Genomic DNA, 18087 nt, shown 5'->3' with positions numbered 1-18087 from the left:
AATACAAATATTCAAACTATTTATCTTCCCTTAAATATACTTGAATTTGATATGACAAATATATGATTTGATAGATGTACCTCGGGATTAAGATACCCGTACTCTGACCTGTTAACTCTGGGTGCGCGGCCACACGCGCTACATCAACCAGTATTACCTTGCCCACATGTCTTCTGGTGTCCCCCGCCGTGATATTGCTGGAATATTGCTTAAAAGCGGCGTAAAACCACTCACGTTATGTCTAAACTTGTCTCTCTTTTATTGCAGAGAATGGTCGCGACAGTTTCACTGCTTCTTCAAACTCAGTTAGTTCTCTTCCTTCTTGCAGGTATTTAAAATGAATATTATTATTATTATTTTCATTTATGATGATGATGATGATGATGATGAATCGATGTCATTTATTTCACATATTATTATTTATATTAATAATGATTATTTATTTACACCAGACCCTCCACGACCACCTAGCTTGCCTAACGGGTCGCACGCAGTATGTGCAGGTTTAGTAGACATTACTTGGGCAGAGCTTCTGATAGTCAGACCATTATTACATGGTCCATTTTCTGTTAATGTTTGTGAATAATTTGTACTTGAAACTGTAGCTCCTTAACATAGCTATTAAATGTACATATCTTTTTTTATTTTTTTTGTATTCATATACTTAATATTCTGCCGTAAAGAGAAGAAGATTGAGTATCGTTTGGATCTTCTTGCGGGTAGTTGACGTTTAGCAATAGAGACGACGTTTTCTATGCAAATAATTCATTTCAAAGTCATCGTGCAGTCCGATATGAAAATAACACATACTTTCATGGCGACAGAGTTGTGTCCCTTTTGTCATGTCAGGACCTGCTACTCCTGGATTCCACGTTTGCTTCGTCGCCATGCCGAGGGTTTTAAAAAAGTTTTACACATCCATTCCTCGCTGCTGGTTGGCTGGTTTGTTGTTTTACGCCGCACTCAGCAATATTCCAGCTATGTGACGGCGGTCTGTAATTAATCGAGTCTGGACCAGACAATCCAGTGATTGATACCATGAGCATCGATCCACGCAATTGGGTGATGACATGCATCAACCAAGTCAGCGCGCCTGACCACCCGATCCCGTTAGTCGCCTCTTACGACAGGCATAGTCGCCTTTTACTGCAAGAATGGGTTGCTGAAGACCTATTCCACCCCGGACCTTCACGGGTCCCATGCTTCGCGTGTCTTTGGAGCTGTGTTCCGTCATAATGTTCACATGTAGGGTATTTCGTTTTAATTCAGTGAACAGAAAGGCTGTTGTGATGCGACCGATAAACTATCATGTCTTTAACATGTATATTTCGATTACTGAGAAGCAGCAATTCGCTATGCAGAGTAGCGTCCCTTAAGCGTGCCAGAATACTATCATCATGGGTTCGAATCCCGGCCCGACCTGATGATCGTTGGTTTGTCAGTTCTATAACCCAGTTTGGGTTTTTTACCAAAGGCAAACGTCTGAGACCTGGATTACCTGCTTTTTGCTCCCACATCAAACATACACATCGTGACATAACTTAAACACTGCCGTTGATTTCATAATTCACAAACTTAAAACTTCGATTTCAGCCTTGTCCGGCTGTGATGCAAGGCGGAATAGGTGGCATAGGCGGGTTCTCAAATCCTCGTTCAGGTTTCATTTTCGACTGGTGCGAAGCAGCTTTAAATCGATCACCAGGTCGATAGACCAGAAGCTGAAACGCAAACGCCTGAGAAGATTTCTGAAAAAGTAAGTAGACTTTATGATGAAACGTTGTGAGACCCATCTTCCCGAGGCAAGGGAGTTACTTACTATAGACTATACGGACTATATCGGTATTACTGACCGCCGTCATATAGCTGGAATATTGCTGATTGCGGCGTCAAACAGACAAATGTAACTGGTTGACGTGTGATGGTTGTTGTAGCTGTAGTTGTCGTTGGTAGTCGTTGTGGTTGCCGTGTGAGGGTTGGGAAGTCGCTGTGGTCGCCGTGTGATGGTTGGGTAGTCGTTGTGGTTGCTGTGTGATGGCTGTGTAGTCGTTGTGGTTGCTGTGTGATGGTTGGGTAGTCGCTGTGGTTGCCGTGTGAGGGTTGGGTAGTCGCTGTGGTTGCCGTGTGATGGTTGGGTAGTCGCTGTGGTTGCTGTGTGATGGTTGGGTAGTCGCTGTGGTTGCCGTGTGAGGGTTGGGCAGTCGCTGTGGTTGCCGTGTGATGGTTGTTGGGTAGTCGCTGTGGTTGCCGTGTGAGGGTTCGGTAGTCGCTGTGGTTGTCGTGTGATGGTTGGGTAGTCGCTGTGGTTGCCGTGTGAGGGTTGGGCAGTCGTTGTGGTTGCCGTGTGAGGGTTGGGCAGTCGCTGTGGTTGCCGTGTGGTGGTTGGATAGTCGCTGTGGTTGCCGTGTGGTGGTTGGATAGTCGCTGTGGTTGCCGTGTGATGGTTGGGTAGTCGCTGTGGTTGCCGTGTGATGGTTGGGTAGTCGCTGTGGTTGCCGCATCCCCTCATAGTTTGATATCAGTTTTTCTACACATATATATCAGAAGCACGGGCGCCGCAATTCGCTATACAGAGTTGCGTTCATTGGGCACGCAAGAAACCTGTTATCGGGGCGAACCGGGTCTCAAACCCACGAATCCCGGTTCGCACCGATTGTTTCAAGGTTTGTCAGCACCATTACTTTTCTAGATGTTCGTTTGTTTGAACGAAACGCTACAAAATCACGCGTACGCACAAAGCATAGAATAACATAAAAGTAATGAGGTTGATATATAATCTTTCCATATTTTTGCATAATGAAAAATGCATCAGTTATACTTGTTCAAAATGCATGTTCAGAATGGCCAGTGTGCAGTGCAGTGTTCAGAAGTTCAAGAACAATGGCGTGACGTTATCATAATGTTTAAATAAGTTGTTGATTTAATTAAATTTCTTCCATGTCTCCGTGGTAAAAGACCTTCGTTTTCCGTGAAATTGTTCTATCAAAGGTTTATGACAGTGGGAGAGAGGGAGAAGATCCGTCCTTGACAAGTAGTGTTAAACAGTCGCCTAAATGCCCAGTCAAAGACAAAGAAGCCATGCTTTTATCCAGATTATGTAGACCACAGTGATGGAAAAGCTGGAATATTGCTAAATACCAACAATGTCAATATCCCGTTTAGACACCCAAAAGCGTCAAAAGAAGAGATTAAGCGTGCTAAGAAAAAGGCAGACTGTCCCGCGGCGTTTGAGTGTTCTGAAGAGGACCTCTATCGTACTCCCGACGGCAGCTGTAACAACCTGGACCATCCGCATTGGGGAGCGGCAAATCAGCCATTCCGACGATATCTACCTCCTGAGTATAGTGATAGTAAGTAGAGATGAACTTTATAAGTCTACCCGTAAAGATCCGGGGTAGAAAAAGTCTTCAGCAACCCATGCTTGCCATAAAAGGCGACTATGCTTGTCGTAAAAGACGACTAACGGGATCGGGTGGTCAGGCTCGCTGACTTGGTGGATACATGTCATCGATCCCAATTGCGTGGATCGATGCTCATGATGTCAATCACTGGATTGTCTGAACCTGTCTGGAATTCCTGGGCTCAATCGTAGCGCCGCCAGTGACTATTACCAGTTATGTCCCTTCGAAGTCTCTCCTATGGGCCAATCAGATTCCACCTCTCGTATCACTTGCGTTTGCTTCACACTAAATGATGGCGCCCAGTCAGGACGATCTGATCGATAATCAAGATTTATATTGTGATAAAACGGGTCTTACATCGCGAAATGCATCAAATTACGTGAGCGCCTTAATTAAAAACATAAAAGATTTGGAAAATATCTGCTGACAAAGAGTTGGCGGTGCACATGCTTTGCAAATCCTGCAATCGATCGAAATCTGCACGACAGTTTACGAACCGGATTTCGATTTCGGTCCCCTATTTGGATTGGACTGCATAGACTCGTTAGTCCAGCCAAAATGTAACTCCATAATACCAGCCTAGTTTGGCAAGGGTGGAAACTGGACTTTTATAGTCAGTTAACTCCCTTGCCTCGGGAAGATGGTTAAAATTAGGACAGGGATTGTTTCCTGAGCCAAACACGTAAACCTTGCAATTCTCCAGGACTGGGGAATATTGTTTTCACACAAATTTCTAAGTTGTTCATAATTCTAAGGATGGCTGGGAATAGTGAATTTGTCTTCAGCCCTTTATCGATCTTTGTAAGACAGATATATGCAAGTCTTTTCTCTTCTATATCTCCTATTTGACAATCTGAGACGGCCATTGACTATACTGCAGAAGAAAGTCAACCACGCTTGAAGGGCAAGAAAGGACCGCTGCCCAGCGCCCGGGAAGTGAGTCGACGGTTCCACACTGCTGGCACTGAGGTGGTGGAGGATGCTGGCGTCACGCACATGTTGATGCAATGGGGGCAGTTCCTAGACCACGACATCATCTTCACCCCTGTGCAGACCGAAAGGATTGGTCAGTACACCTCTACACCTCCTATTAATTATAAGAATTGACTTTCACTTTGTGTGAGTTTATTGGAATATGAATATTGAATACCGTTGCTCATGCTGTAAACCATTGTTTTCCTGGACCAGATTCGACATCTTACATGCCGCCATGAGGTAGATGGAATATGCGATGAAAAACAGCAACTCATTCGATGTGCGTTTTCAATTTGGGCAGTGATGCAAGGTTTCTTGGGCAAACTTTGAAAGAATTATTTAAGAATATGATGTATGAATCTCATGGCTATATCATGGCGTCAAGGTGGACAGTTTTGTAATTTTTCGTCTGAGGCAATTCAGCCAGAGTTACCCCCCTTGGGTATGCCATGATCTACTGAACATGGGATCGTATCCCAGTGTCGCCCTCCATATAATCCTTTGCTTCCTACAGTACTGTACCAATGGTAAACGCCTAACAGTGGCACCGCTTTGCGATTTGCTCGCACATTAAGCTGACAGGTCGCGATATAAGTGAAATATTGCTCATCACATTTCGGTACGTTTTACACCGCCAAGGTTAGAACTAAATTCAAAAGCTTCGCTAGCCCGGGTGAAGATAAAGTGCCCTTGTAATACTAAAACAAAGGAAAAATGGGGAATTTGTACTAGCCTGCTGGAATCTGTACTAGCCCCGGGCTAGCGGGCAAGTGTTAAGTTCTAACCCTGCCGGGACCGCTTCCGTGGACAAGTGGATAGAGCGTCTGCCTTGAGAGCGGAAGGTCGGTGGTTCGATTCCCGGCCGTGTCATCCCTTCCCGAGGCAAGGGAGAAAAGGTCCAGTTTCCACACTTGCCGAACGTGACTAGGATTTCTGGGCTCGATCGAAGCGCCACCAGTGGATATTACGAGTTATGTCCCTTCTATGGCCCTCCTATTGACCATCAAATTCCACCTCTCATGTCAAACATTTGCTTCAAACTAAAAGGCGGCGCCAAATCAAGGCGATCTGATCAATAATCAAAATCTATATTGGAATAAAATGGGTCTTACCTAACGAAGCACCTCAAATCACGCAAGGACATTGATGAAAAACATAAAGATTTGCAAACTATATGTCGACGCAAAGCTGACAGTGCACATGCTTTGTAAATCCTGCAATCAGTTCACGAACCGGATGTTGATTTCCTCACACGAATATGATGTTTATCCTTCCTGGCGCTCGGCACTAAAGGGATGGAACAAGGACTGGTATCCATGTAAACTGGGGCATGATATTCCAGTGAGCTGGCTTACAAACCGGCTTTAGCATAGCCTATTAAAGGCAGCCACACCCGCGTGCATATGCACGTCGCTATAGAAGTGCTATGATCTTGACCACGAGGTTAAACCCCATTTCATCTCGCCTGTACCTCACTAATGCATTTTCCTTATTACATTTTCCTTATTACATTTTCCTTATTACATTTTCCTTATTATATTCTCTAACCCTATATGACAGGAAACGACGTAAAGCCATATGCCTGCTGTGAAGACAAACTGGACAGCGTTACCGAGGATGCTGTGAAAGCAATTTATTCATACGAGTGAGTATGTCACTCTTGCATACTTTGTGAAGCCCATTTCTTGGACACCCCCCTTGAGATTGCTGGAATATTGCTAAAATCTACGTTAAACCATACTCAACCACTCTAGCATAGACCTGAAGATCCGGGTTAGATCTTCAGCAAACTTGCCGTAACAGGCGACTAACGGGATCGGGAGGTCAGGCTCGCTGACTTGGTTGACGCATGTCATCGTATCCAAACTGCGTGTATCGATGCTCATGATGTCGATCACTGGATTGTCTGGTCCAGACTCGATTGTGTACAGATCACCATCATATAGCCTGAATATTGCTGAGTGCGTTGTTAAACAACAAACAAAACAAAAAGCATATATAGATACACGATGTTACATCTGTCGTGGCCAGATTAAGGTACCGACGAATTCATGTCCCAGAAAATATTTTGAATATTTTTTACTTCAGATTGTTTAATTTTTAGGTCTCCCACTGTCAATGCATTTTTCCAAGATAGTTAAAAAAATATATTTAGGCTTTTATATGTTTAAAGAAATATCTAGTTTTGAAAAAAAATCTTATTTATTCAAGATAAGATCTAGACTCGTATGAATGTCTCCGAAAAGATTCATGACGCTGAATCATGCACTACATCGGGCTAGACTTGACATCAAGATGGTTTTGGTTTACGCAGAGTTTTCGTCCCTTGGGCACGCCAGAAACCTATGATTGTGGGTTCGAATCCCGGTTCGCCCCGATTATGTTTCTAGGTTTGTCAGCACCATACCCGTGCTCGTGGCTTTCACCGAAGTGGTAAACGTCTGAGACCTGCATCACTTCAGGCTTTCCTCCCACATTAAACTGACACGCCGTGATATAACTGGAATACTGTTGAAAGCGGCGTTAAACCATACTCACTCACTCACTCACTTAATATAATACACGTTCCACAGTCATGGTGCAAAAAGACGTACATACCAGAGTGGATCTGTCTTTAACCACAACAATTGCAACATCTTTTTTATACAATGTTTTGCTTATTAATTAATAATTTAGTCATTAAGTCATTAGTCATTAACAAAATATCGGACAATTATCATCCTTGGCTCGATTGAATAAATAAGTTCGATACATCGTAAATCTTGTGACGTGTCTGGTCTTTTTTCGATATGGGTCATACAACTGTCGCATCCGAAATTAGAAAAGAGCTGCAACGTATTGCAAAACAATATGCAGCCACAAAATATTAAAAGGACAATAAATATTATTTTTCAGAACTTGCTTCCCCATACCCTTATTGCCCACCGACCCTGTCTTCAATGGACCAACAAGAAAGAAGAAGCTCAACTGCCTTAGTTTTGCTCGGTCGGTGCAAGTGGAAAATACAGATTGTGAGATTAGTACGTGGTCAACTGAAGTTTCACTTTTCCGCCTGGGCTCAAGCAGATGATGGTTGAATTGAAAGTATGCTATGTATTAAACGTATCGGATATGGGCCTTATTCCTGCAAAAAACTTCGTTTAATACACATACAAACATTCAGCATTTAAAAGTCGCCTTAATTTTCTATTTGGACATTTCCCCGAGGCAAGAGAGTTAACTGACTTTAAAAGTCCTGTGAAGATTCCGGGGTTGACTAGGTCATCAGCAACCCATACTTGCCGTAAAAGGCGACTACTGGTATATTGCTGAGTGCGGCGTTAAACCATAAACCGACCTTGCCGAACTAGGCTGGAATTCCTGGGCTCGATCGGGGCGCCACCAGTGGCTATTATGAGTTATGTCGTCCCTTCTAAGCCTCTCCTATTGACCAATCAGATTCCACCTCTCGTATCACTTGCATTTGCTTCAAACAAAAGGCGGCGCCCAGTCAAGACGATATGATCAAAACTCAAGATCTATATTGTGATAAAACGGGTCTTACATCGCGAAGTGCATCAAATCACGTGAGCGCCTTGATTAAAAACATAAAAAGATTTGTAAAATATCTGTTGACAACGAGTTGGCGGCACATATGCTTTGCAAATCCTGCAATCGACCGAAATCTGCATGACAGTTGACAAACCGGACTTCGATTTCGTTGCGCGATTTTGATTGGACTATGCATAGACTCGTCAGTCCAAACAAAATGTAACTCCATAATACCAGCCTAGTTCGGCATGGGTGGAAACTGGACTTTTATAGTCAGTTAACTCACTTGCCTCGGGAAGATGTCTTAGGAGGACGTGAAATGGCAAAAACGAAATATAGGTTTTTGCAAAGCATTATGAAGGTACATTGTAGTTGTCAAGATGTCCTCGGACCCCAACGACGTGTTTCATTGTTCACATGAATCAATCGATCCTGGATCGGGCAGGCCAGTATAACAGTCCGTTGTCATAAAGCTGGACTATAAAGCAGAGGTGCGTTAACCACTGCTCTTGCTATCAACCACTGGTTTCCGTGTAGACTCGAATATTTGGACCGCCGTGATGTAGCTGCTCTTGCCCGCAACTTCGTCCCTAAATTTGTTTTGGAACGCGTTCCCACGCACGCACGCACGCACGCACGCACGCACGCAGGCAGGCAGGCGCGCACACGCACACACGCACACATATAGAACCCTAGCGCGGATGTAATGCATTTAGTTTTAATATTAGAGACTGTTATTTGTTTCGAGACCGCCTCTGTGGTCTAGTGGTAGAGCGTCCGCCCGGAGAGAGGAAGGCCCGGGATTCCATCCCCGGCCGCGTCATACCAAAAGACGTTAAAAGATGGTGCTTGTTGTTACCGTGTCTCACGCTCGGCATTAAGGGGCATTGTCGGCTCGGAGTCAGTATACTGTGTCTGAGTGGGGTATTCTTGTTAAACTGCGGCTTGGTATCTCGGCGATCAGTCCGGACTAGTACAAGCAGTGACACACACGTGCATGCACGTGCAATAATCTGTTTCAAATTACAATATGGAGGGCCAGGGAATTGTATAACGATTAGTTTCGAATTAGAATTATAAGTATTCTTGCTATTCCTGTGAAAAATATTTCGTTGTACTAAAAGCACTGTGTTCAGAATCAATATTTCACGGGTGGCCACTTCGTCTAAGGTGCCGCAATTAACTGTGCAGAGTTGCGTCCCTTGGGCACGCGAGAAACTATGATCGTGGGTTCGAATCCCGGTTCGCCCCGAGACGTCTGAGACCTGCATCACTTCGGTCTTTCCTCCAATATTAGGCTGACATGCCGTGATGTAACTGAAATACTGTTAAAATGGGCGTTAAACCCCACTAACTTAATCTTCAGCTCCAGTTGAACAGTTGAATCAAATCACTGCTTACATCGACGCATCGAACGTGTATGGGTCGTCCAAGGAGGAACAGGATTCCTTGAGGGAATTTAATCAAGGTACGTGCAAATAAGATTATTCATTTCTTATTCAAGTTAACTTTCACAAGGAAAAATGCTTTCTATAAAAAATCCAGGCTGGCTACGGCACTGGTTGGTAGGACAATCAATGTTCGACTGACCTCAACTTGGTTCTTCTAACGTTTAGCATCCTTTCGTTCTGTCGTGGGTTAATACTTTGAGATTATACTCCTTCCGTTCATGCTATCACGTGGCAGTATGTCAAGTGTCAATGATACGAAAATGTAGTCAGGGACCGATCATTGGATATTGAGTGGGGAGGGGGCTTGTATGGAGATTGGATATTGGTTTCATTAAGAGTGACTGTTTTAAAGTAGACATCTTAACGTTAAGCTAACTTTATGCTCATGGACGGAGCGGGGGTCCTAAGTTGGATAACTTGTTCCCAATTTATTTCAGTCTGAATAAAATGTCCAAACAAAACAAGATGGCCCTTAGTCTCGTTCAGAAGAGACACGTCGATTGGTTTCGACATCAAGCTCATAAGCGAGATAATTCTGTACTGGTGATAAGCGATCATTTCAGAAACGATGCCTTGGTTGCGAATGGGTACAGGTAGCCTTGCTCCAAGGCTGTATTGAATATGTCAATGGGTGTCGAGTAATTCTATCCTTAGTCAAGTCTAGATAAGCGCACAGTACAGGATACCAATCTCTAACAGGGGCACCTTGTTCTTATTTAGATAATCTAGAAATTGTCATAATTTAAACCAATAACTTAGAGACTTGTGCAAGTCGAGGGTAAGGGGAATTTGTTGTAGGATGCGACAAGGTGGACAATCGATGATATACCATCCGTTTCTTCCAGGTTTGATGAAATGCCAGAGGATGCCGAGTCGCGATGGATGCCCTGCTGCCGATCTATTGCCCTCTAACGTCAACACATGTGGATCAACAAAATGCTTCAAATCAGGTAATGCTAATACAAGGAATAGGCTTTTGTCCATGGGGTGTGTGTGAACCGGTGAAGATCCGGGTTAGAATTGGTCTTCAGCAACCAATGCTTGTCTTAAGAGACGACTAACGGGATCGCTGACATGGTTCATGAATGTGATCGTTCCTCAGTTGCGTAGATCGATGCTCATGATGTCAATCACTAGATTGTCTGGTTCGATCTCGATATAATTACAGACGGCCTTCATATAGCTAGAATGGTTGGTTGGTTGGTTGTTAAACGCCGCAATCAGCAATATTCCAGCTATATGACGGCGGTCTGTAAATAATCGAGTCTGGACCAGACAATCCAGTGATTGATATCATGAGCATCGATCCACACAATTGGGATCGATGACGTGCATCAACCAAGTCAGCCAGCCTGACCACCCGATCCCGTTAGACGCCTCTCACGACAAGCATAGTCGCCTGTATCAAGCTTTCTCCTGTCTCAGCTTTCCTCCATTTCCGACATGCTCAATATCTCTGTCTCCTCTCTCATCCCGTGGCACGGGTGGCCCAGTCCTCTGAGGCGCCGCGAGTCGCTGTGCAGAGTTGGGCACGCCAGAAACCTACGATTGTGGGTTCGAATCCTGGTTCGCCCCGATTATGTTTCTAGGTTTCTAGGTTTGTCAGCACCATACCCGTGCTCGTGGGTTTCACCGAAGTGGAAAACGTCTAAGACCTGCATCACTTCGGGCTTTCCTCCCACATTAAGCTGACACGCCGGGATATAACTGGAATTCTGTTAAAAGCGGCGTTAAACCCAACTCACTCACTCCCCTCTCATCCTTATTGCCGAGCCCAGTACTGCTATCAAGAATGACCAGACGTACCGCATTTTCGATTTTGGTAATCTTCTGCACGTGCTTAAGGCGATTTGGACAGTACTGAAACGAAGGCTAAACGCGTTGTCAGCTTCATCGATTGGTTTCAACTTATGCCCAATTTAAATATATATTTTCCGCTTTTCTCTCGGCTAATACGACAGATAAAACACTCCTCCACGTTTCTGGTCGGAAATGTCGTTCTCTGAACTGTGGTTCATAAGGAGGGAGTTGTACAATGGTTAGTTTCGAATTATGATTGTAGTCCTGCAATTCCTCATGAAAAATATTTAGTTCTTCAAAAAGCAACTCTTTTCAGAATCAGTATATCTTTCGGTACTTTCGGTACCGGAGGCACGGGTGTCCCAGTCGCGGAGTTACCACCCTTGATCGTGGGTTCGAATCCCGGGTGTTTCTAGGTTTATCGGCATCAAACCCGTGCTCGAGAGTTCCACCTAAGTGGTAAACGTCTGAGACTTGCATCACTTCGGGCTTCCCTCCCACGCTGTGACATAACTGGAATAAAGTGGCGTTAAACCCAACTCGCTCATAAGGTGTATAGGGTTAAGGGCATGGAGGTGTTTACTCAACACCAGTTTGGTTTAATCTTATGTTCAATGCTATCAAAAGATACGTTGTTTATTTGTGGTTTTTTTGGCAATGACATTCTTCAGGCGACTTCCGGGTGAACGAACAGGTTGGTCTGGCAAGCATCCACACTGTGTGGCTGAGACAACACAACGCCGTTGCCAGGCAACTAGGTGCCATGAACAAGGCATGGAGGGACGACGACGAGAAAGTCTTTCAAGAAACCCGAAAAATTGTAGGCGCGATGATGCAAGTGATTACTTACAACGAGTTTCTGCCCATCGTACTTGGGGACGAGATGAAGAAGTACAAGCTCGATTCAGAAGATGCCACGCCAAGTAAATATCAAGACAATTTACTCAATGATCTTCTCGATCTGTTAGCTCCGAAAAGCAAGCACAGGGCCATAGATGCAACTATCACGAACTCATTTGCGACTGCCGCCTTCCGCTTTGGCCATTCACAGATCCGCGGCGCGACGTCTTTGGGTGACAATGTGACAATAAAGCTCAGTGATGCGTTTGGCGATACAGCAATGATGACCAAAAACCACTGTGTCACAAGGCAATGGATGCGTGGACTATCGGAGGACAAGTGTTTAAAGGTAGGCATGGGCTTCTAATATTCGATCACCTCTTTCTTTGGTTTTGGACCCGCGTTTCTATATTTATTTAGAGATAATGTTATTATTATTTATTCCTTTTATAACGCACTTATAATACCCAGCTGGGGGGCACGGGTGGCCCAGTCGTCTAAGGCGCTGCGATTCGCTGTGCAGAGTTTCGTCCCTTGGGCAGGCCAGAAACCTATGATTGTGGGTTCGAATCCCTGTTCGCCCCGATTATGTTTCTAGGTTTGTCAGCACCATACCCGTGCTCGTGGGTTTCACCGAAGTGGTAAATGTTTAAGACCTGCATCACTTCGGGCTTTCCTCCGACATTAAGCCGACACGCTGTGATATAACTGGAATACTGTTAAAAGCGGCATTTAACCAAACTCGCTCACTATAATAGCAAGTCAACAGGTGATTGCTCATTGTGCTAGATATATCAATAGTGGTCCCTGTGTACACCGCATCATCACAAATCAGGTCACGGGTAACGATTATTTATAGTAAAGAGTCTATTAGGACCTGAGGAATCTTTCGGGTTAAATTGAAAGTTCAGAAACACTGTACGATTTATAATTTTCACACGAATTCGAAGGTAGATATTTTAGGTACTGCAAAAAATCCTCTATAATTTGTCCAGCTTGTGGTCTTGAAAGATTTTACATTACCTCAATCTTATTACGCTGATTACAAAAAAATGTGTAATGCAATAACGTTTCATACTCGATTGTCTTAAGAGGCGACTAATGGGATCGGGTGGTCAGGCTCGCTGACTTGGTTGATGCATGTCATCGATTCCAATTGCATGGATCAATGCTCATGTTGTCAGTCACTGGATTGTCTGGTCCAGACTAGATTATATACAGACCGGCGTAATATAGCTGAAATATTGCGGCGTTAAACATCAAATAAACTTCTCTCCTGCTAAAGGTTAACCGGTTCCTGAGCCCTGAGGTCACTGACCACCTGTTTGAGGACGCCGATGGCAACAAACTGGACCTTGCAGCGTTAAACATCCAGCGGGGGCGGGACCATGGCTTGCCTGGCTACAACGCATGGAGGAAATTCTGTGGACTGAAAGCGTTCCAAAAGTTTTCTGACATGACCGATCATACTAGTCAAGAAAAGGAATTATTGTCGTCACTGTACGAGTAAGTTTTTCGTCTGTTGATGTGTAGGGTCTTGTTCCTTTCAGTCTGTTAAGAGTTTAGTTATTAAGCTATCAACACAGTCATGGAATTGGGATTCGGAACTGTTTGTTTGTTTGTTGTTTAACGCCGCACTTGGCAATATTCCAGCTTTATGACGGCGGTCTGTAAGTAATCTATTCTGGACCAGACAATCCATTGATTGACATCATAAGCATTCGATCGATACACAGTGTAACATGTGTATTGTAAAGTGAAGCGAAACGTCGAGTTGAACGTCGCTAATGGCTCAGCGACGGCTCTTGGTCAAGAGGCGCATAACGGGTTCGGGTGATCAGATTCGTTGACATGATTTAATGCACTTCGCGAGGTAAGACCCGTTTCATTACAATAGAGATCTTGATCATCGATCAGATCAAATGACTGGGCGCCGCCGTTTTGTTTGAAGCAAATGCAAGTAATAGGAGAGATGGAATCTGATTGGTCAAAAGGAAGGACATTGAAAGGACATAACTAGTAATATCCACTGATGGCACTGCGATCGAGCCCAGATATTCCAGTCGAGTTCGACAAGGGCGGTAACTGGACTTTTACAGTCGGTCAACTCCCTTGCCTCGGGAAGATGTGATGTTACTGAACTACCGTGCAAACACAACTCGCTCACTTTAGAAAGCCATGATGCTACTTTCCACCTGTTTGGTTTTCTGATGCTCTTCTAAGCTGTTTTCCATCATTTGCCGTTACTGACAGCTTTAAGTGAAATATACTGAATTGGCGTCCTAACACTTAAAAACGTTTCATTTATTCTTGTTCGCCAGTCACCCAGATGACATCGACCTCTTCACCGCTGGGATCAGTGAGAGGCCATACAACGGCGGGTTGGTCGGGCCCACATTCGCCTGTATCCTCGGGCGTCAGTTTTCTGCTCTCAAGCATGGCGACCGATTTTGGTATGAGAGAACTTGTGAAAGCGTGCGTTTCACAAGAGGTACGTGTTTATTATCAAATTAATAATTCGATTTGGACTGAAAGTGATCCGTGATGATTATGTACAAACAGATAAGTCAGACGTGTATTCCTCTCCACACGAACCTGTACCTGTAATAGCCTTCTGTTGGGCCCACTATGACTGAGGACCCGTTCTTTGGAATGAATTACTTTTTTTATTTATATGTTTTGTTTTTTGCTTCTCTTTTTTTTTCTTTCTTTTGGGGGGGGGGGGGGGGGGGGGGATCTACAGATGCAACTCCTGATTCTTTTCTACATACACTTATTAGCCTAAATATTCCTTTTAGCTGATTGCAAGTCATCCCGATGGCGTCGATGTTCATGCTTCGTCATTGGACTTATTCAAATATTTACAGGCCGCCTAGTTTGGCTGTATTATTGCTCACTGCGGCGTGGAACACTGTTCACTCGCGTCACTGTACTTGCTTTGGAATGGACTGTTCAGTGTCGCGTTGAATGAGAAGGGAAACATTGCTCTCGTCTAATACCTCAACATTCTTTTCTTGTTTCAGAGCAAATTGAAGAGCTTCGCAAGGTAACTTTTTCCCGGGTCATGTGTGATCACACCGGCATTACAAAAATACAGCCAAACAGCTTCCGGTCTACAAGCGACACGTATGTACTGCTTTTCGCATATCCAAATATGTTTTTAAATATTTTTTTTTTATCATCATTTTTGGTCTCATCGGACTGTGAAAATCCGGGGTAGAATAGGCTCGCCGACTTGGTTGATGCTTGTCGATGCTCCATGCACAATCACTGGATTGTCTGGTCCTGACACGACTATTTACAGACCGCCGTCATATAGCTGGAATATTGCTGAATGCGGCGTTAAACAACAAACCAACAAAACCGATATACATGTATGGTCTGAGCCGAATGAACATATGTTTTGTTGTTAATGATCCTAAAGGTAGTTGTGGTCATTTTTATGAAGATATTCTTCATTTTGGAGATAAACCTACAGTGTTAAAGAATTGATGCAATCCCACTGTAGAGTAGATACCTCTTTTTTTAATGTGGAACCGAGCGCTATCTCCATTCAGCCATGACGGTGCTCTTTTGCAACGCGTAACAATGGACGAGAACATTCCGGAAAGGACGAGAACATTCCGTAAAAGGGGTCACTGGAAGTTATATATGTAACAAATATTTCTAAAGTTTAACATTAAAATACCCTTAGCCTTGACTAGTTCAAAATAAGTGTTCAAAACGCATTTTCTTCTGAAAGAATATAACAAATAACCCTCCAGACTTTGTCGCCTCTTACGACAAGCATAGTCGCCTTTTAGGGTTGCTGAAGACCTATTCTACCCCAGATCTTCACGAGTCCATTACAGCAAATAACAAGGTTTTAAACCCAACATGGTGGCACGGATGGCCTCGTCGTCTGAGGCGCACAATGCAAGGTTTGTCAGCACCACACCCGTGGTCGTGAGTTGCAGAGTGATGAAGGTCTGAGACCATCATCACTTGAGGCTTTCCTGCCACGTTAGGCTGACACGCCGTGATATGACTGGAATACTGTTACATCAATATCTCAGGGCTCGTATTTTCGGTAAACCTACACTCAGCCCTGGATCCATTCGCGCTTCTCGCTCTCTCAAATTACCTGCCCTTTAATTTTTAGCCATTTTGATTGGCTACGCTACTTGGTCTAACGTACCAATCAGAATGCGAGTTACAAAGCAGCTTCAGTGTTGGGTTGGCGATGTCAACAACATAGCGGCCGGTCTCACTGGTTAGGAGCTCGTGGGTTTCACCGAAGTGGTAAACGTCTTAGACCTGCATCACTTCGGGCTTTCCTCCCACATTAAGCTGACACGCCGTGATATAACTGGAGTACTGTTAAAAGCGGCGTTAAACCCAACTCACTCACTCACTCACTCACTGGTTAGGATAGTGTTTGCAAGCAATTAAACGTTGAAAAACTGACTGACTCTCAAAAGAAAAGGATGTCTTAGTGTCCTTTAAAACTGGAGGTGGCTTTGATTACTCGGCAATACGAGTTACCTCCCTTACTCATGTCTTTTTCCTCATCTCGACGTTTGATTGGTCGGTAAAATGTCAACTCACTCACTCACTTTAAGTGGTACCTATTGTGTTCCCGTTGCAGTATTACTGACATCGATAGAAATTAAACTTGTATCCTCCTAAACGTTTTTAGATTATCCACTCCTTCTTATACCGACAGGGGCGGTCGGGTAGCCTAGCGGTTAAAGTGTTTGTTCGTCACGCCGAAGATCCGGGTTCGATTCCCGATAGGGGCACAATGTGTGAAGCCGATTTCTGGTGTCCCCAGCCGTGATATTGCTGGAATAGTGCTAAAAGCGGCGTAAACCCATACCCACTCACTCTTATACCTACTTTTTGTACCGAGTATTTGCTCGAAAGGTGAATTTATAATCCAGAATGAACACTTTAGTCCGTATATAGTCCATTCATATCCGAAGGTTGTTCAAACTGCCTATTTTAAAGAGTTGTCTTTCTTCCAGAAACCAGATCAAGGATTGTGAGGATCTGCCGAAAATGGACATCTCAAAATGGAAAGTCCTCTAGATCACTCCATTTTTGTATATGTGCATAATAAATTGTATGGTGGTCGGATGCTCTGTGTGTGTGTGTTGAGCATTTGGATAAGTGAGCTGATATGACGTTTAGGTATTAAATGTCATCCTACCAAATCGGATTAAAATCAGTTCTAAGTTCTCGCTGCGGCTAAACAAAGATCTAAGGACATCCCATTACAATCACGTCAGACCGACCTTTCAGGAACTTTGACCGACCACTGAAACGACTAACACGAAGTCGACAGCAGTCAATTAGTAAGCAGCTTTCTCGAGCTTAACGGCACTCGTTTCATCCCGGCGACTTCCATTTCAGACTACGCTTGAAAAATATGCTGATACCGTTCTCGATTAAATACTGAAAACTGAACAAACGAACATTCCGGAATGTCTAGTATATTGTTGCGATTGTATGGCAGTGCTTCCCACGTACTGTACAATGCCCCCTCCGTTCAAATGTTTATCCCACTGAAGCGAGAGGTAGCCGATAATTTTGACGGAAACAGTCGTTCGGAATACCCCATGTTAACGTTTTCGAGGTTGCTTAATTAGAAAACACATTCTGACAGTCACTTTCATGATCTGTTATGCGACGCTTTGATTGGTCGGGTGAAAGGCCGTTCTGACGTCACCCGTAATGGGATGTCCTCAGATCTTTGTTTAGCGATTGCATCGTACCCCGATCCCTGTGAACGTTGCTCATAATATCAACCACTGGTTTGTCTGACCCATACTAGATTATTTATAGGCCGCTGTCGTACAACGAGAATATTATAGAGAGCGACAACACTCAATTAGAATTGTTACATGTAAATAATTGCAAAACAAGATTTTTCTTCCTTGACACCAGTGTGCCGATCAAGTTTAAACCTGTCATTCTTGTTCTACCAAAATTGACCTGTAATGAAGAACCTAAGTATTGTTGTTCGATCCTAATGTCAGTCGGCCGATTCTTAATACATAACCAGGGGCGGTCGTGTAGCCTAGTGGTTAAAGCGTTCGCTCGTCACGCCG

The 18087-nt window shown here is 44.1% G+C and overlaps 1 protein-coding gene across 1 annotated transcript; it reads left to right on the top strand.

Annotated features, from left to right (window-relative positions):
• Positions 1–270: 270 nt before the first annotated feature.
• Positions 271–17065, top strand: LOC139453276 (salivary peroxidase/catechol oxidase-like). The gene is made up of 13 exons (XM_071234910.1): positions 271–328; positions 1594–1753; positions 3160–3347; positions 4279–4464; positions 5934–6018; positions 7269–7393; positions 9271–9372; positions 10201–10305; positions 11827–12344; positions 13281–13501; positions 14317–14486; positions 15019–15121; positions 17002–17065. The coding sequence occupies exons 1-13, from the start codon at positions 271–273 to the stop codon at positions 17063–17065; spliced, it is 2085 nt and encodes a 694-aa protein (XP_071091011.1).
• The last annotated feature ends 1022 nt before the right edge of the window (positions 17066–18087 follow it).

Source organism: Haliotis cracherodii, unplaced genomic scaffold (assembly GCF_022045235.1).
Source record: "Haliotis cracherodii isolate W230 unplaced genomic scaffold, xgHalCrac1.p SCAF_9, whole genome shotgun sequence".
Lineage (NCBI taxonomy): Eukaryota > Metazoa > Mollusca > Gastropoda > Lepetellida > Haliotidae > Haliotis > Haliotis cracherodii.
The sequence above is the reverse complement of the archived record's forward strand: the minus strand, read 5'-3'. Positions and strand labels throughout refer to the sequence as shown.

Bases quoted from the DNA above. Each gene is read 5' to 3' on its own strand.
- LOC139453276 (XM_071234910.1), top strand. From the start codon at position 271: ATGGTCGCGACAGTTTCACTGCTTCTTCAAACTCAGTTAGTTCTCTTC. The intron at 1,754-3,159 runs GTAAGTAGACTT...TATCCCGTTTAG, and splicing joins CTGAGAAGATTTCTGAAAAA to ACACCCAAAAGCGTCAAAAG. The intron at 12,345-13,280 runs GTAGGCATGGGC...CTCCTGCTAAAG, and splicing joins CGGAGGACAAGTGTTTAAAG to GTTAACCGGTTCCTGAGCCC.